Below are 20406 nucleotides of genomic sequence, written 5' to 3' on the forward strand. Positions count from 1 at the left end.
TTTGCTTTTAATTCCCTTGCCTTTGGGGATGTGTCAAGTAAGAAATAGCTGCGGCTAAGGTCAGAAAAGTCTTTTCCTGTTTTCTTCTCTAGGGTTTTGATGGTTTCCCATCTCACATTCAGGTCCTTTATCCATTTTGAGTTTGTTTTTGTGAATGGTGTGAGCAAGTGGTCTAGTTTCAACCTTCTGCATGTTGCTGTCCAGTTCTCCCAGCACCATTTGTTAAAGAGACTCTCTTTTTTCCATTGGATATTCTTTCCTGCTTTGTCAAAGATTAGTTGGCCATACTTTTGTGGGTCTAGTTCTGGGGTTTCTATTCTATTCCATTGGTCTATGTGTCTGTTTTTAGGCCAATACCATGCTGTCTTGATGATTATTACAGCTTTATAGTAGAGACTAAAGTCTGCGATTGTGATGCCTCCCTTGGTCTTCTTCTTCAAAATTACTTTGGCTATTCGGGGTCTTTTGTGGTTCCATACAAATTTTAGGATTGCTTCTTCTAGCTTTGAGAAAAATGCTGGTGCAATTTTGATTGGGATTGCATTGAATGTGTAGATAGCTTTGGGTACTATTGACATTTTGACAATATTTCTTCTTCCAATCCATGAGCACGGAATGTTTTTCCATTTCTTTATATCTTCTTCAATTTTCTTCATAAGCTTTCTATAGTTTTCAGCATACAGATCATTGACATCTTTGGTTAGGTTTATTCCTAGGTATTTTATGCTTCTTGGTACAATTGTGAATGGGATCAGTTTCTTTATTTGTCTTTCTGTTGCTTCATTATTAGTGTATAAGAGTGCAACTGATTTCTGTATGTTGATTTTTTATCCTGCGACTGCTGAATTCATGTATCAGTTCTAGCAGACTTTTGGTGGAGTCTGTTGGATTTTCCATGTATAATATCATGTCATCTACAAAAAGTGAAAGCTTAACTTCATCTTTGCCAATTTTGATGCCTTTGATCTCCTTTTGTTGTCTGATTGCTGATGATAGAACTTCCAACACTATGTTAAACAACAGCGGTGAGAGTGGACATCCCTGTCGTGTTCTTGATCTCAGGGAGAAAGCTCTCAGTTTTTCCCCATTGAGGATGATATTAGCTGTGGGCTTTTCATAAATGGCTTTTATGATGTTTAAGTATGTTCCTTCTATCCCAACTTTCTCAAGGGTTTTTATTAAGAAAGAATGCTGAATTTTGTCAAATGCTTTTTCTGCATCGATTGACAGGATCATATGGTTCTTATCTTTTCTTTTATTAATGTGATGTATCACATTGATTGATTGGTGAATGTTGAACCAGCCCTGCAGCCCAGGAATGAATCCCACTTGATCATGGTGAATAATTTTTTTTATATGCTGTTGAATTCGATTTGCTAGTATCTTATTGAGAATTTTTGCATCCATATTCATCAGGGATATTGGCCTGTAGTTCTCTTTTGTTACTGGGTCTCTGGTTTAGGAATCAAAGTAATGCTGGCTTCATAGAATGAATCTGGAAGTTTTCCTTCCCTTTCTATTTTTTGGAATAGCTTGAGAAGGATAGGTAGTATCTCTGCTTTAAATGTCTGATAAACTTCCCCAGGGAAGCCATCTGGTCCTGGACTCCTATTTGTTGGGAGATTTTTGATAACTGATCCAATTTCTCCACTGGTTATGGGGTCTGTTCAAGCTTTCTATTTCTTCCTGTTTGAGTTTTGGAAGTGTGTGGGTGTTTAGGAATTTGTCCATTTCTTCCAGGTTGTCCAGTTTGTTGGCATATAATTTTTCATAGTATTCCCTGATAATTGCTTGTATTTCTGAGGGATTGATTGTAATAATTCCATTTTCATTCATAATTTTATCTATTTAGGTCCTCTCCCTTTTCTTTTTGAGAAGCCTGGCTAGAGGTTTATCAATTTTATTTATTTTTTCAAAAAACCAACTCTTGGTTTCATTGATCTGCTCTACAGTTTTTTTTTAGATTCTATATTGTTTATTTCTGCTCTGATCTTTATTATTTCTTTTCTTCTGCTGGGTTTGGGGTGTCTTTGCTGTTCTGCTTCTATTTCCTTTAGGTGTGTTGTTAGATTTCGTATTTGGGATTTTTCTTGTTTCTGGACATAGGCCTGGATTGCAATGTATTTTCCTCTCAGGACTGCCTTTGCTGCATCCCAAAGCATTTGGATTGTTGTATTTTCATTTTCCCTTGTTTCCATATATTTTTAAATTTCTTCTCTAATTGCCTGGTTGATCCATTCACTCTTTAGTAGGGTGTTCTTTAACCTCCATGCTTTTGGAGGTTTTCCAGACTTTTTCCTGTAATTGATTTCAAGCTTCATAGCATTGTGGTCTGAAAGTATGCATGGTATGATCTCAACTCTTGTATACTTATGAAGGGCTGTTTTGTGACCCAGTATGTGATCTCTCTTAGAGAATGTTCCATGTGCACTCGAGAAGAAAGTATATTCTGTTGCTTTGGGATGCAGAGTTCTAAATATATCTGTCAAGTCCATCTGATCCAATGTATCAATCAGGGCCCTTGTTTCTTTATTGATCTTATATCTAGATGTTGTATCCATTGCTGTAAGTGGGGCATTAAAGTCCCCTGCAGTGACCATATTCTTATCAATAAGGTTGCTTATGTTTGTGATTAATTGTTTTGTATATTTGGGGGCTCCCGTTTTTGGCACATAGACATTTATAATTGTTAGCTCTTCCTGATGAATAGACCCTGTAATTATTATATAATGCCCTTCTTCATCTCTTGTTACAGCCTTTAATTTAAAGTCTAGTTTGTCTGATATAAGTATGGCTACTCCAGGTTTCTTTTGACTTCCAGTAGCATGATAGATAGTTATCCGTCCCCTCACTTTCAATCTGAAGGTGTCCTCAGGTCTAAAATGAGTCTCTTGTAGACAGCAAATAGATAAGTCTTGTTTTTTTATCCATTCTGGTACCCTATGTCTTTCGGTTGGAGCGTTTAGTCCATTTACATTCAGTGTTTTTATTGAAAGATATGGGTTTAGAGTCATTGTGATGTCTGTAGGTTTCATGCTTGTGGTGATGTCTCTGGTACTTTGTCTCACAGGATCCCCCTTAGGATCTCTTGTAGGGCTCGTTTAGTGGTGATGACTTCCTTCAGTTTTGTTTGTTTGGGAAGATCTTTCTCTCTCCTTCTATTCCAAATGACAGACTTGCTGGATAAAGGAATGTTGACTGCATATTTTTTCTGTTCATCACATTGAAGATTTCCTGCCATTCCTTTCTGGCCTGCCAAGTTTCAGTAGATAGATCCGTCACTAGTCTTATCCATCTCCCTTTATATGGTAGAGCACGATTATCCCTAGCTGCTTTCAGAATATTCTCTTTATCCTTGTATTTTGCCAGTTTCACTATGATATGTCATGCAGAAGATTGATTCAATTTACGTCTGAAGGGAGTTCTCTGTGCCTCTTGGATTTCAGTGCCTGTTTCCTTCCCCAGATCTGGGAAGTTCTCAGCTATGATTTCTTCAAGTACACCTTCAGCACCTTTCTCTCTCTCTCTTCCTCCTCTGGAATCCCAATTATGCGTATATTATTATGTTTTGTCGCATCACTTCTCTAATTCTCCCCTTATACTCCTGGATATTTTATCTTTTTCTCAGCTTCCTCTCTTTCCATAATTTTACCTTCTAATTCACCTATTCTCTCCTCTGCCTCTTCAGTCTGAACTGTGGTCACCTCCATTTTATTTTGCAGCTCATTTATAGCATTTTTTAGCTCCTCCTGTTTCTTAGTCCCTTGATCTAGCAATAGATTCTCTGCTGTCCTCTATACTTTTTTCAAGCCCAGCGATTAATTTTATGACTCTTATTTTAAGTTCATTTTCTTTTATATTGTTTAAATTGTTTTTGATCAGTTCGTTAGCTGTCGCCACTTCCTGGACTTTCTTTTGAGGAGAATTCTTCTGTTTCATCATTTTGGATAGTCCCTGGAGTGGCGCGGAACTGCAGGGCTCTTCCTCTGTACTGTCTGGAGTAACTTGTGTTGGTGGGCGGGACTGCAGTCAGACCTGATGTCTGCCCCCAGCCCGCCGCTGGGGCCACAGTCAGACTGGTGTGTACCTTATCTTCCTCTGTCCCAGGGGCAGAACTCACTCTGGAGTGGTGTGGCCCCTGTCTGGGCTACTTGCACACTGCCAGGCTTGTGGTGCTGCTTCAATGGGATCTGGCGTATTAGTCGGGGTGGATCTGCAAGGTGCACGGGGGCGGGAGGGGCAGACTCAGTTGGCTTTGCCTTCGGTGGTGTGCTTCGCGAGGGGCCCTGCAGCACCGGGAGGGAGGCAGACCCATCGGAGTGGTGGCTCCACAGAAGCACAGCATTGGGTGTTTGCGCGGTGAAGCAAGTTCTCTGACGGGAACTGTTTCCCTTTGGGATTTTGGCTAGGGGATGGGCGAGGGAGATGGCGCTTCCCAGCTCCTTTGTTTCCCGCTGAGCTGAGCTCTGTCCTCTGGGGCTCAACAACTCTCCCTCCCGTTGTCCTCTTCTAGCCCTCTCTCTCTCGGAGCAGAGCTGTTGACTTATAACATTCCAGATGTTAAGTCCTGCTGGCTGTCAGAACTCACTCTGTCTGGCCCCTCCGCTTTTGCAAGCCAGACTTGGGGACTCTGCTTTGCCTGGCGGGCTGCCCCTCCGCCGCCCGGCTCCCTCCCGCCAGTCCGTGTAGCGCACGCCGCCCTTCCTACCCTCTTCCATGGGCCTCTTGTCTATGCTTGGCTCCGGAGAATCCGTTCTACTAGTCTTTTGTCGGTTTTCTGCGTTATTTAGGCCAATGTGGGTGGAATCTAAGTGATCGGCAGGACGTGGTGAGCCCAGCGTCCTCCTACGCCGACATCTTCCTCTGATTCCTGTTATGAATATTTTAATTACCATGGTCATTTCTTCCTGTAATACCTACCAGAATTTTGATGTGTAATCTTACCAAGTGATATGTAATCATTTGGCATGATACTTGTTCCAAGAAGTTTTTGTTCATGCATTTCTCATGTACCGAGAAACCCTGCTTGAAAGTCATCTTCTGTTGAGAATCCTGTGGCCTGTGTCTTGAGAACAATTACATAAAGGAGAGATTCTAGTGTAATAATACATTCTTAGAGAAGCAGCGTAAAACCTTTGCATGTTATCAAAATCTAAACTCTAATATTGTTTTATTTTTTTAATCTTAAATTAGGCCGCAGTGTCTTGTTATGACAGGTGCTCCAAACTCACGCCCAGCTTTACTTCATCTTGTTCATGATTTCACAAAAAATGTTGGGTTGATGATCTGTAGTCATGTACATATGGTAAGTGTTCGCTTTGTTTTCTATATTAAAACATCCTTTACTCTGTGTATGTAATTTGTAATTCATGGGACTTTTTAGATGTGAAATAATTTGACAAAATAAGTCTGTTGAGTTTCTTTAGACATTTTGTAATTAGTTATTTTCTTCAAAATATTTTTGCCTCAAAACTGTCTCAGAACCTGACTTTAGCAAAGATTTGAGAATTTTGATTGTTTTTTTTTTCTTATTTATTATGAGATTTTAGGAAACTATATTTCTGTTACAGAAGGTTTTGGGTAAGAAAAGTAGCTTCTTGGTAACTAAGGAGCCTAACTGAAATACGTGCATTTTCTTTTTTTTTTTTTTTTTTTTAATGTTTATTTTATTTTTGAGACAGAGACAGAGCATGAACGGGGGAGGGTCAGAGAGAGAAGGAGACACAGAATCTGATGCAGGCTCTAGGCTCTGAGCTGTCAGCACAGAGCCAGACGCAGGGCTCGAACTCACAGATCGTGAGATCATGACCTGAGCCAAAGTTGGAAGCTCAACTGACTGAGCCACCCAGGCACCCTGAAATACGTGTGTTTTCTTACTGACATTTTTCATAATGTTTTGAGAATACTGGGAACATTTACTACCAGGAAAAAAGAGTTGGAAGAGGTAGACAAATCTTGGTAAATATCTAGTATCCAATATATAAGAAGGGCAGAGTGAATGCTGAATTTCCAAGTTGAAACAGTGTTAATTTTAATTGCCTATTCTTTTTTGTTTTAACCATGAGTAATACCATTTTAAAAATACTGTTAAACTTTTCATCCAAAAGTAGTTTTTTATGATTTGGGCATCTTGATTGTTAGACAATGGATCACCTGTTCTGTGTGAGAAATTTGGAGCATTTGTCAGATTAGCTTTTCTTCCAAACTGTTTAGTTCATCTTGGTAGAAATTTGGGTTCGACACCCCATGTCTCAGCCTGTGCTACATTTGCTCTTCTGCTTATATGGTAGCAAGGTCAAAGCCATGTCTGGGGGAGAACATTAAGACACCGACCCCACTTGGGACCTGTGGAGGTTTTCAGTTTGTCTCCAAGTTGAACATTTCAAGTTGGGGTTTGACCACAGGAAATTACAAATGGGGCAGTATTCCTTAACTTTTTCCTCTGTAAAACAAATTGTATTTTTCCTATACTTTTTCATGTACAATGAGGGTGTACTCTTAAACCTACTTTTAGATTGTTGCTTTATACATTTGCATATAACACATTTTATGTGTTGCTTGCAAGAACCAAAATAGAATTGTAAGTTGAAGTCTCATTTCCTTAATTCTCTTACTTCACCATTTAACTAACAGAAATATGAAGAAAAAAAATGCATTTATATTTTACAGCAAACTTCTGTTTTCAGTGATATTTTCAGGTTACTGAGAATTAATAACTCAAACATTGGGGACAAAGGGAAAACAAGCTGAGAAACTTTATGTAGAAAAACACAAGGCTCGGGTGCCTGAGTGGCTCAGTAAGTAAGCATCTGAGTCTTGATTTCAGCCCAGGTCATGATCTCACGGTTCGTGAGTTTGAGTCCCACATCGGGTTCCGTGCTGACAAGCAGAGCCTGCTTGGGATTCTTTCTCTCTCTCCCTCTCTCTGCCCATCCCCTGCCCACTCATGTTCTTTCTCTCAAAAATAAAAAGAAATAGAACATTAAACCAAACAAATAGAAAAGCAGAAGGCTCTTATTTTTCTCCATGTAATCTCTTCTCCATCTTTAGTAATTTCTAATTTTTCTCATTTACTTAGTATTGAACCTTCTTATTTTTTCAGTGTGCATTTCTTCCTCTTTGCTTTTCCCTTTTAGTGGCACCCCCCCCCCCCATCCCTCCCATGCCTTCACTTTTGCAACGCAGACCCGTACTGTCATTATCTTCAGTACTGGAAAGGATTCACTGACAGGAAAATGCAATGTTGTTGTCCTCCTCTTCTCCCCGTCCCCCACGTGCAGGCAGCTTGTTCAGGCCGAAGTAACAGGGTGATTTTTATAAATGTGGAGTAGATGATCTTTCAGTTAATGATATTATTAATATTTTTCTCCAAAAGGGCCCTCGAAGACAAGCCATGAAAGAGATGTCCATTGATCAAGCCAAATATCAGCGGTGGCTTATCAAGAACAAGATGAAGGCTTTTTATGCTCCAGTCCATGCAGATGACTTGAGAGAAGGTGCACAGTATTTGATGCAGGTAAATTTGTCCTGCCTTTCAAATAACAGAATTCAAGTTCTTTGTAACCTTTGAAAAACCGTTTACATTCTAGGTTTCATTCTTCATATCAATAAAAATGGTAAATCTTTAAACATATTTTTATTACTAAGATTTGTGTAATTGGAGAGCGTAAGGAATGAAAGAAATAATGTGCCCTTGGCAGCCCGGGGAAAACCTATTTGGAAATTATCCTAGCCTATTTCCTTAAGACGTTTCCCTTTCACTTTCTGCTGTACCTCATTGGGGTTAGTTTGTAAGTATGAATTAATGGCAGTCCTTATTTAATTCTTTAAAAATTCTTGTTCCTTACTGTATTTCTCACTATTTATTTACTAAACTTAGATGTCACTTTCAGTTTTGTGTATGACACACTGGTCAGAATTTGGGATTTGGAGTCGGTCCTAGATTGACATGTTAGCACTACCACTTCCTTATTATGAATTTTTACTGAGAAAGTTCCTCAACTTCTCTGAAGCTCAGTTTCCTCAATCAGCCCTGAAGTTTATGGGAAGAAATAAATGGGTTGGGATCATGTTGGCCATCTTTTTTTTATAGGAACCCCTTTCTTCAAAAGAAAGATTAACCAGAAGCCCATTCATTGTGTTGATTGCAGAGCTGCTCTGTTAAAGCAGAGGTGGGAGGCTCAGCGTGCTGTCACCTGCACATTCTGTTTAGATATTTTATAAAACTTGACAAGCACAGCATTAAGAATATCTTAGGCGAGCCTCAGGAATAATAAGGGGTGGTAGTGGGCTTACTTTGGTAGATATAAAGTCTCATCGTAAACTTTAGTAATTAACACATAGTGGTATTGAATTAGTGATAATAAGGTTAATGGAATAAAACAGAAAGGAGAAATAGAGCCCCTCATATAGAAAATTTAATATATATGGAAGTAGAATTAAAAGGATGAGCTAGGGCAGTTGGTGATTCGTGTGAAAAAATAATAGATCTTTACAAAGAATACACAAAAACCATTTCTAGAGGGATTAAGGACTAAATGTGAAAGGCAAAGGTTTCTCTTTTTTTTTTTTCAACGTTTATTTATTTTTGGGACAGAGAGAGACAGAGCATGAACGGGGGAGGGGCAGAGAGAGAGGGAGACACAGAATCAGAAACAGGCTCCAGGCTCTGAGCCATCAGCCCAGAGCCTGACACGGGGCTCGAACTCACGGACCGCGAGATCGTGACCTGGCTGAAGTCGGATGCTTAACCGACTGTGCCACCCAGGCGCCCCCAAAGTTTTTAACTATTAGAAGAAAAATGTAGAATAATTTTATGACTTTGAGCTAGGGAAGGATTTTTATTTCAGTGAGACACAAAAAAGTTGAACTCTGAAGTTCAGTCTGCCATTTCCAAGTGTTAGGAGCCGTATGAACAGTTGGAAATCTTTGAACTGCCATAGCAACATAGATGGCACAGTCACTTGGGTTAGCAACCTGGCAGTGTCCTCTACTTTCAAAGTGTTCGTATCCTCGGACATTCCGTTCTTACGTGTGTGTGTTCCTTAGAGAAACTTTTACACATGTAGGGAAGACTATATGAAATTGCATAGCAGCATTATTTGTATTCGTGAAAAAGAAATGGAAGTAACTTCAACAGCCATCAGCCACAAATTGAAAGATCGTGGTATAAACATGCAGTGGAATTCTACATAGTGATAAAAAGGAATTAGTTATACGTAGCAATAGGAATAAACTTTGAACACAGAAAGTGCTAAGGAAAAATAGCAAGGTAAAAAGACAGGAACAATATGGAGATGATATAAAATTTTAAATATACGTAAATTAAACATGTATATGTATGTATGTATGCCTAAATGATGAAATGGTGAAAATACAAAGAGGGCGTGACAAGGATACATAGGGTGTTTGAAGTGTGTTTGTAATGTTTTTTCTTAAGCTGGGTGATGCGTACATGATTATTTAATGTATTTGCTTTTCTATGTAAAGTATTTAAATATTTCAAGTAAAGTTCTGCTTCTGGTCATAAGGTTGTTTCTAGTGGGTAAATCTTAACTTGCTTTTGTGCGATTTGTAGGAACATTTCTGGAACCACTTTATGTATTTAAGAAGCGTTAGGAAGGAAAATACTTCCTTAGAGCAGTGGTTCCTGAACGTGAGCATACGTCAGAGTCATGTAGTGGGCTTGTTAAAACACACTGCTGCGTCCCACCTTTGGGATGACTCAGTGGGTCCTTGGGTGAGCCGGGAGAGTTTGCATTTCTGTAACTGCTCCTGGTACAGTGCGGACACTACAGTTTGAGAACCTCTGACCTTAAGGGTTTCTGTGGTAAAAATGACACTGTTGACGAGTGTTAGGATCCATTGTCCTCCTCGCTCTTCTTCCCGCTAACATGTTCACCCCAGTGGGTCTAGACCGTTTGAGCAGTGTGGGGATAAAAGTAGGATGCATAGCGCATGGTAGTATTTTGAGACTGGCCTATAAACTGGTGGATGCAAGCATTTCACTAAGATGCCCAAGAAGTTGCCTTGATTATAGTGGCAGAGCTGTCTGAGTAACTGTGTAAAACAAACTTACAAATAGGAGAATTATCTCTACAATATTAATCACTGACTTCTTAGTGTAAATTGTCACTGACAGTATTTCTTTCTTTTGTACCTTCTGGAAACCTGTTAACATCCAGTGGCAAAAGCCTGTATGTCTTATTAGAGGTTTATAATCTTTGTCAAAAACCGCTTTTGAACATGTTTACTCTACCTTACTTATGCTCTCTCTTCTCGTTTCTCTCTCATTTATCTAGTTACTAATTATAAGCATTCATGTATCATTGAATTAGCATTTAAGTATCCAGGCTCCACAATAAATCTCAAGATTCACGATTTTAAAAAAGAGGCATTTTTCTCCAGTAGCACTGCTAGCTTCCTTGTGTATTTGTATCTTTCTGTTTTCTTTTTTAATGGCAGGAGCCACTTAATTATCAGTCGATTTTAAACCTTCATTTCAAAGAGCAAAAACTTACTGTCCTTAGTGAAAATTCAGATTACAGATTACGTTATGGGGGCCCTTTAAATCAAGTGGGTCTCATTCACAGTCTCACTCTAGACATAACTTTACCTTTTTTCCTGCACAAAAGTAGCCCAGAATTATACTCTTTAATACATGCTGAATGTTTGTGACCTTTCCTCTTCATCAGCCACTTTTTGAGGTAGACGGTAAGTTCTTTTAAGTTCTTCTGAAATAAGTAGATCAAAATAATCTAATTCTTATACCAATAAGAATATTAGAAATATAAATTCTGTACAAATTATGTCTTATAGCCACATCTACAAGAAATATTGTGCCATGAGATATTAACTAATGATAATTTAAAGCAATCACTAATTTGGGGGCACCTGGGTAGCTCAATCGGGTAAGCATCCAACTTTGGCTCAGGTCCTGATCTCGCGGTTCGTGAGTTTGGACCCCACGTGGGGCTCTGTGCTGACAGCTCGGAGCCTGGAACCGGCTTCAGATTCTGTGTCTCCTGCTCTCTCTGCCCCTCCTCCGCTTGCACTCTGTCTCTCTCTTTGAAAATAAACAAACATTAAAAAAAAATAAAAGCTATCCCTAATGGCTGAACATTTTAACCATCCAGGACATGGAGCCAAAACTCTACAAGTATTGTTTTCAGTAATTTTTAAAGTAATACAGATATCACAGCAGTATTTAACTACATTTCAATAGGTAACCATAATGATTGGAAATATTTTTACTTAATAGTGAAAGACAGAAATAAAAAGCCATTGTGTACCATTGTGGAAATAGTTTGTTTCTGCTGCAGTAAAAATGGTTATGATGATGCAAAGGAAAATATAATAACAAACTAAAACACATTTCTTGTCAGCAAATTCTGGTGAAAGATGCATAGAAAACATTGCTGAAGATCCAAAGAAACAACACAATGGGAATATTTGAAACTAAAGACGTTTGTAATAAGCTTCAGAGGATTGTATTTTGCCAAATCAGTTTCAATTATGGAATTCCATGAAAAACTGATTTTATGAACCATTAAAGAAATCTGTTTTCCAGAGAAGACATATTTTCAGTAATAAATTGTTCTTTAAAACACAGGATGTTTTATGGAACCTGAAAGCATTACTTCTGATTTAGGGATGAGTGATACATTTCAAATTTCTTTGCTCAGTCATTCAAGGAAAAGTTATTGAAATAATGAAGTTGAAACAAATGGACAGAGTGCCGCAGGGTGTTATTATTAATTTTATAAAAATAAAACCTTTTAATTATTATGTTGTGACAAAAGTTTGTGATGAAAAAGAGAATAAAAATGACATTATTTTGTATCATCAGTAAGTTATTGGTTATCTTGTAGCCTCGTTCTTTAAAAAGCTCTAAAACTCAAAGATGTTTTTTGCTTTGCTTTTACCAAAAAAAAAAAAAAGAAAAAAGAAAAGTCTGTGTGATTAGTGGCTATCTTGGTACCTAATAGATAGTTTTAAAAAACAATGATTATCTTTTAGCTATGAAGGTAAAGAGTTGTTTTTAATATCTAGTGGGATAGAGATTCTTTTTTGAAAGAAATTTGTGCATGGAGAGAACGTTTTGAGAAAGATTTTAAGTTTTATATGGTTAGGATATTGCTAACTATCCCAAATCGTATGGACAGTGTCTGGCACATGATCACATAATGTATACTTGGATTAATTTAATCTTGAAATTAAGATTTAATTGTTAATCTTTCAATAGATTAATCTTTAAAGATTAAAATTAATCATTAAATTTATTTTGAGAGAGAGCACATATGTACACTCTCAAATAAATATTAAAAGAATAAAAATAAAAAAATAAATGTTTATAGCCCGTCTATTTGGAGGATTTGATCCTTTATAAGATATTTTGCTGAATAGTATATATTGAAAGTTGTGTTTTTCCTTTGTTTTAGGCTGCTGGTCTTGGGCGTATGAAACCAAACACACTTGTCCTTGGATTTAAGAAAGATTGGTTGCAAGCAGATATGAGAGATGTGGATATGTACATAAACATATTTCAGTAAGTATCCTTTTAATCCAGGAACTTGGTTCAGAAAATGAAAACTTGCACTGGTTTTCAAAGCCTGCAGTGGTTTGTGAAGTCTGTTTTCTTAATACCCTCTCTTCTCGTAGAAGCCTAAGAATGAAAAGAATCACATGCGGTTATCTGGGTTGTCACTTGATGAACTATTCACAAATGTTTTGATTGATGTTTCTGTCTCTCTTAATACATTTGAACATTCACACACGTGTGCAAATGAGCACACGACATATATACTCTAGCTTCTCATTCAAGTTAGGAAGAGTTGGGGTATCCTTACAGCTGTTGCTGAGCAGATTTCCCGAATGTCAGACCTCTCACCTTGTGTTCTGTCATTATAGTATCTGGTGCTGAGGAGGACATTTCATCATTAATATCACCCTTCAGATGGTTAGGTTCATTCTCTCACACTGATTTACATGTTATTACTTTATTTATGCATTAGGTGATTTGCGGTTTTTTTTAATAAACTTTTTTTTAATGTTCATTTTTGAGAGAGAGTGAGACAATGGGGGAGGGGCAGGGAGAAAGGGAGACACCTACTCTGAAGGAGGCTTAGCACAGAGCCCAGTGCAGGGCTCGAACTCACCAACTGTGAGATCATGACCTGAGCCGAAGTTGGACGCTTAATGGACTGAGCCAGCCAGGCGCCCCAGTCATTTACATTTTTTAAGTGTACTTACATGCTTTGATTTTCAACCTGTTTGTGAAGTGTAGATTTTGAGTCTATAATTCACTTCTTGGTGTTATTTAAATGAATGATATTTATCAGACAGCTTGTGTTGGTTTAACATTACTTCATCTTCCCTTGTATGGATTGTCTGGTGCATTCTTTTTATTTTTTTTTTACTTTGTCTTTCTGACTTGAGCTGGTTTATGTTATAGTTGATTTTTATGAATGTATCTGTTTAATCCACCACAAATGCTTGTTGGAACTAAGTGAGTTATTTAATAAAAAGAATAAAACTTGTTATTTTTGGCAATTTTCTTCTTAATTTTGAAATACTTCCTTTTCCTAGTATTCTGGGTTTGCTTAACAGGTCCCTTTATCTCATTTGTACTATTTTATAGAGGATAAGGATTCCCTTTCACACTACCATTGTGTGTGTGTTTTTTTTAATTTTCTTTAAATGTTATTTCTTTTTGAGAAAGAGAAAGAGAGAGTACAAGTGGAGGAGGGTGGAGGAGGGTCAGAAAGGGAGAAACAGAATCCAAAGCAGGCTCCAGGCTTCAAGATGTCAGTACAGAGCCTGACATGAGGCTTGAACTCAAGAGACGTGAGATTGTGACCTGAGCCAAAGTCGGATGCTTAACTGACTGAGCCACCCAGGCGCTGCTACCATTATATTTTTAAGTTTTTTTATTTTAATTCCAATGGTAACATTTAGTGTTACATTAGTTTCAGGTGTATAATATTGTGATACAACAATTCTCTGCAATACTCAGTGCCCATCATGATAAGTGTACTCTTAATCCCCATCACCTATTTTTTTCCATCCCTCCACCAACTCCCCTCTGTTCTCCATACTTAGGAGTCCATCACACCACCATTCTTTTTTTGTTTTTTGTTTTTTGTTTTTTGGGTTTTTTTTTTTTTTTAAGTAATCTCTACACCCAACATGGGGCTCGAACTCACAACCATAAGATCAAGAGTCCCAAGCTGAGGCAACCATGTGCCCCACACCACAATCCTTGGTTGAAGAATAATTTCTTCTTATTATAGATGCTGATGAAACAGAACTGTTCATTCTTTCATATCTTGTTTTTCTTTACATACAATTGTGCTTTTAAAAAAAAAAATGTGTTTGGCAAAGTAGCTCTATGACCAGGTTCAAATCTTATCTCTCTGAATTTTGATCTGATTATCCTTAACTAAGTAGTTATTTCCCTTACTGGAACTCCTGTTGGAGCCATAAGTACTTACCTGGATCACATATGATAATTTTGTGTCCATAGCTACCTTGAAATCTATTTGAGGGAGTAACCAGATGTTATACTTTTTAAAAAATCTCTTCATATTGATTAGGAAAGTATAGAATGAATAAGTTTTCCCAAGTAATTATTAAATGCTTTTAGTAAAATTAAAGCTTTTCTGATTTTTGACCTAATATGGTTGCTCTTTAGCTTTGGGGTTTCATCCTACGTTTCTAATTCTGTCCTATGCACTTTGCATATGTGAGGACTAGGAAAGGAAGGACAGTGTGAATGTTTAAATCATGTAGGCCATCTGACGTGGACTGGGCTCTTTTCTGAAGATGCAAGAACAGTGAGATGGAATAATTATCCTAAAATGTAGAAAAAGTGACATTTTTTACAAAGAATTCTTCCACTGTTAGTTGTAGTTGCTCAAAAGAAAGGAGTCTTTCTGACTTTGACCTTGTAGGAACTTGAAGTGAATGTTTGCTCTGAGAGTCAAGTATTACTCTAAGTATTATACAGCAGGCAGCAATTAAGAGAAGCAAAATGATGCTTTCTGGTTTCCAGAGCCATAGAAATTGATGTCAGTTTCAAAGCAGTGATACTGCTTATGCTTTTATCTTGTGACACTTAAGTTTTGGTTCTGATTATAAATACTTTGAGCACTTGAGGTTTACTTAATTTACTATGCCTAGTAACAGCATGGAGAGACTAAAACTCCAAATCAAATTATAGCTTAGAGCAATTTCTTTGTTTATAGCAAAAATATTTAGCTACTTAATTCCACGGTAAACTTGGGAAGCTATATTCACTGCCTTTTCTTTAAGGACCTTGATTTTAAGTCATTTGTGATTTATTAACTTTTTTTCAAATACTTGTAGTTACTCTTCTCTAACATTAGGTCTTTCAGGATACAGCTGAGGAAGGTTACTGTGTCCATTAATTTTCCGATGAATCTCTTCAGACCTTAGCTAATTCATTATAGGAATGAGGCCAAAATTGTCTCCCCATGATTTAAAACAAAAACAAAAACAAAAACAAAAAACATCAATAAATCAATAAAACGTCTCTTACAGTGATAGGTATTCTTCTTTGTGTCTGTGGGAACAAAAATTTGATTTTTTTTTTTTTTTAGCATTTTAGCCCTTTCTTTTGGTTATATAGAACTAGGTTGTATGTAATTTTTTGAGTATAATGAATATTGGTTGCTTCATAATTAAAAATAATAATGAAAGATAAAACTCAAGCCTGTTACACTCCGGGAATGACCCAAAGTTTAGGAATTTGTAATTCTTTCAGTAGATTTGAGAAAAACTTGAATCCACATGATTCATGGTCTCAACATAAAGTTTCCAGAATTGAAGTCTGGTTTTAGAGTTGTCTTTGAGGTTTTAATATATTTTGCATGTGTTATAGGATGATCCCATTTGTGTTTAAAAAACTTGAAAGGACATATGAATGCGTGTCTACAAATGCATATAAAATCTTTGTATTACCTTTTTAAACATTTTTGTAAAAATGTGAGAATTACTTAAAAATACTCTGGTTTCTTTCAGAAGTCATTCCTTTATATTCTACAACCTATTCTCTTTCTCAGTGGAATCACTCTGCTTTGTCTTCTTGTATTTCTCATAGCTTTAAGGGTGTAAGCCTAAATTAAGTATGGTGGGAATATTGAATGTTATTTTTCCGTAATTTTAGTTTGTTTCAGATAGGATAGGAGTACAGGCATGCTTTAAATGTCTGGTGTAGGTAGAGTGTCAAGACTATAAAGATGTACACTTAACTCGTTTTTAAGAGTATTATAGAAGAAAGGAAAGGGAATGGTATAGAATTTGAAGCAGACATTATATGGGTCTCACTGTATTTTTAAAAGCATATGTTAGAAATAAGACGTTTAAAGCTGAAGGTGTTTTAGAAATCATCTCTTACTGCGTTCATTTTATAGAGGAGGACACTAACATTTTTGTGATTTTGATTCTCCCCCCACCCCCATTATAGTGACGCCTTTGACATACAATATGGAGTAGTGGTTATCCGCCTAAAAGAGGGTCTGGATATATCTCATCTTCAAGCACAAGGTAAGTCTTACTTGAATAAATGTTTTACTTTAAAAATATAAATGATTCTGTTAGTTCTATGTCGTTCTCACAGATTCTTCAATAACTTTAACATTTACTATCTGTTTTGTGTCATGTACTTTATGGCATTTGGAAGTGAGATCTTTTCAGCTCCACCATCTTTTCAGAGTTGGCACCAACCTGGATGATGGCTGGTGATTATTAATGGAGAGAATAAAATTCAGCATAAATCATAAGTTTAAGAGAAATAAGCATGAGTTATGGTTTTAGTTTGGCCAAATTTATAAAAATACATGGTAAATACTATAGAGAAAAAAATGTTAATGACTGCTAAATCATCATTTTCATGTTTATGAAGGTCATGCTTTTTTTACACACAGGTATATTAATAATGAAAACTGAACTTGGTAATGTCATTTTCTCTGTCTTCAGAAAAGACCCTATAAGTCATTTTTCATAACTTTTTCGTTTTGAAATGATTATAGATCCATAATAAGTAACAAATAATAGAGAGGTCCTCTGTACCCTTCATCCCTTGCTCCCAGTGGTAACATATTGAATATCTATCATTATACGTCATAACCAGGAAACTGACATTGTGACCATTTACCCACCTTATTCAGATTTCACCAGTTCTACTTAACACTTGGGTGTGTGTGCTCATGAACATGTGTATAGTTCTGTGCCGTGTATCACATGCGGTTGATTCATATAACCAGCACCATAATCAAGATACAAAACTGTTCGATCGCCTCAAAAATCTCTCTTGTGCTACTCCTTTATGCCCCCGCCATGCCCTTCATCTCTCCCCCATCATTAACCCCTGATACCCACTAATCTCCTCTCCAACTATGTAATTTTTAAAGCATTCAAAAAAAATGTTTTTAGATGAAACTTTAAACCTAACTAAGGTATACTGATTACTTTTGCCACCTTAATAAAAACTGGGAAATTCTGTACCCTTTGATGATTTCCTTATAATATAACAAATATTATAAGTTTAAGAAATAGCATACCTAATATTTTACCCTTATCAATTAATTAACTAAATCATCAAAAATAGCTAAGCCTAAATAGCTGAGAGGCACATCATGAACTTTTGTCACCTGTTTATATATTTAAACAGTTGTAATCCAACCCCTCCTCCCACCATTTTAAAGGTATTGTGCAGTTTTGAAAGGAACGCTTTGAGGTCTTTATCCATGGAACACAAAAGTATGGCTTGCTGAAAATGCATTTTCTTACTCCGGAGTAGGCCTTGCAAAATACTGTTTCAGTTCTCTCGTGAGCTGCCAGCAATTGAGGTTTAGGGTACCTGTTAACTGCACAATTAGTTGTGTTCCCTGTCACTCTCACCAGTATGACAATTTGACTAATCAATTACATATATAGGTGTGTAATCCACTGTGATTTGAATCTGACTAGAACTTTAAGAAAACATTTTCATGTGTTTCAATTAGGAAAATTGTTTCGAAGGTCTTGTTATTCGTCATCAGGATTTGGACACAGGAATTTGGTTCAGCACAGGATCAAGAGCACAGGCTTTGGAGTCAGATCTCCTTTGAAAATCCCAGCTTTTTCTGTTAGTACATAGCTCTGTAGCCTGGGCAAATTTGCTGACTTCCCAGCTTCAGTTTCCTCATATCTTAAAACATAATTATTGGGGTGCGTGGGCTGGCTCAGTCAGAAGAGCCTGAGACTCTTGATCTTGGGGTTATGAGTTCTAGCCCCACGTTGGGTGTAGAGATACTTGAATAAAACATTAAAATTTAAAAAACGTGATTATTTCATAGGGTTGTTGTAAAGAAATGTCTACGAAGTTCTTAGCATAGTCGTTTCTCTTGTTATTTCTCATCATACACACAAATCAGTGATGAGGATTATCTGTCACCGATCAGTTTCTTAAGACATTAGTCTTCGTGTTGCATGTTTTCATGGTGGAAGTTAACTGTTTACTAACTACTTCTCAAAAGATACAAAATGGAGAAAGTGCTTTAAAAATGAAAAACTAGTACTCTACCCTGAGTTGATGTCCTGGTTTTGTCTCTATAGTCAGGGGTATAATTTTTCAGCATTGTTTGTCATCTTACACATATGTGAACATTTGTCACATTTTACAGTTTTTACATGTGTAAGTGACTTTGAGAGTAGAATTTATTCACATTCTATACACTATTCTTTTGTCTGCCACACTTTTATGTTCTTTGAATCTCGCTCATTACTAATTCCTCAGCACCTAATTCACCTGTCTGATACTTAGCCGTGGCTCAAGGTATTTGAGTGAATAGTTCTTTCAAAACAGATTATCACATTTGTTTACCTAAGAAATCATGTACTGTAAACTTACTATTTCTTCCTAAACTGTGCTGTGAACTGTTATTTAATTAATATACCATGGTGCTTTCATTAATGGTTAAAATAAGATTTAGTTAATAATTTGATTACTTTCATGTCCGTAGAAGAATTATTGTCTTCACAAGAGAAATCTCCCGGTGTCAAGGATGTGGTACTAAGTATGGAGTACAGTAAAAAATCGGATTTAGATACCTCCAAGCCATCCGATGAGAAAAGTGTTACACACAAAGGTAATTTTTATTCAGACAAGAAATGTTATTAATGGTAATGTTTACTTTGGGGAGAAATGGTTTTTATTATATAACATGTCTTATTAAGTAACCCATTCTCTCATTTGTACTGTTCATTTCTAGTAGATGAGGTAAAATGGATGGCTACAACATGATTAGCTATTTTTAAAATACTAAAGTCGATCGTAGAACAGAAGCCATGCCAGTTAATTATACACTACACTAATACCTGCTTGTATATTTTTATATATGCTTTAAATGAAACAATTTAATTTAAAGCCTAGGTTAAATCTGAACTTGGAAAGTAACATGGTAATTTTAGAGTAATGTGATAGAGCATAAGATAACCCTGGAAGAAATGAAGTTGACCACAAATCTACATAATTTTTTTGTAAATCCAGATATTGAAATACCAGGGATTTTGTTTATGTGCTGACATATTTAGAATACTTTTTACATCTACTGCACCTGGAGTTGTTGAGGTAAAACCATGTAATAAAAAATCACATGCAGTTGTATTCCTCACTTAGTCTCTGAAGGAACATGCTATTGGTGTTTGGTTACTGAACTGTTTGGCCATAATTGCACACCTACTACCCCTGGTGGCCCATGTGGTTCAGGCCACACAAAGGTCTCCAAATCTCCTGAGACGCTGAGATAATTTCATCCATAAATCTGTGTCATGTTTACAAGACGGAAAGAGGGATGACTTCCAAATCTTACTCTCCCGCCCTCACTCTCCTACCTCTGTTCAGTCAGTATCTCCATCTGTCCTGGTCCCAGCTGGCACGCAACAAGAAAAATCTGCACTGTAAATCATCAAACCATATCATGCTTTTTTGATTCCTATCAAAGAATTACCATTCTTTTTCTGAAATTGATCACTTTGGACAAATCCTGTCGCTGTGAAATCGATCTTTCCCAGATTACGTAGAAGCACTGCTGTTACTTGATATTTCTTTGCTCCTTAGTTACATTGGCTGCTCAGAGTAGTGGTAGTTGAGGCTTTAGTTGAGACCCATTTTCCCTTTAAGTTCTTTGCTGGCTTGATTATAATTTGTTTCCTGTTTCATCTCAAAACTCTATGAAAGATTTTTAAAACTGCTTTTAATGTTCCTGCATTTACTTTTAGTTTATGGTATACATGCTCTCATTTTCTCTTTTTATTTTTGTTATCATTTTCTTTTTCCTAAAACCGATCCTTTCTTTACTGAATCTGTTAGGAATTGATAGGTAAAACTATGATGGGAAAGGA

At 36.8% G+C, this 20406-nt stretch overlaps 1 protein-coding gene and 1 long non-coding RNA gene across 3 annotated transcripts in view; one reads left to right on the top strand and one right to left on the bottom strand.

The window, feature by feature from the left end:
- The window catches only part of SLC12A2 (solute carrier family 12 member 2), a 107703-nt gene that overhangs the window by 73695 nt on the left and 13602 nt on the right, over positions 1 to 20406 (top strand). For both annotated transcript variants that reach the window (XM_011283447.3, XM_023254763.2), the window contains exons 16-20: positions 5194 to 5305; positions 7376 to 7516; positions 12441 to 12547; positions 16487 to 16566; positions 19026 to 19151. In XM_011283447.3, the coding sequence (XP_011281749.3) occupies positions 5194 to 5305; positions 7376 to 7516; positions 12441 to 12547; positions 16487 to 16566; positions 19026 to 19151 (566 nt within the window). The remainder of the gene's footprint in view (positions 1 to 5193; positions 5306 to 7375; positions 7517 to 12440; positions 12548 to 16486; positions 16567 to 19025; positions 19152 to 20406) is intronic.
- The window catches only part of LOC123385671, a 29114-nt gene that overhangs the window by 6363 nt on the left and 2345 nt on the right, over positions 1 to 20406 (bottom strand). The window contains exon 2 of the long non-coding RNA XR_006598629.1: positions 10616 to 10733. This is a non-coding gene — a long non-coding RNA (uncharacterized LOC123385671). The remainder of the gene's footprint in view (positions 1 to 10615; positions 10734 to 20406) is intronic.

This window comes from Felis catus, chromosome A1 (assembly GCF_018350175.1).
Source record: "Felis catus isolate Fca126 chromosome A1, F.catus_Fca126_mat1.0, whole genome shotgun sequence".
Lineage (NCBI taxonomy): Eukaryota > Metazoa > Chordata > Mammalia > Carnivora > Felidae > Felis > Felis catus.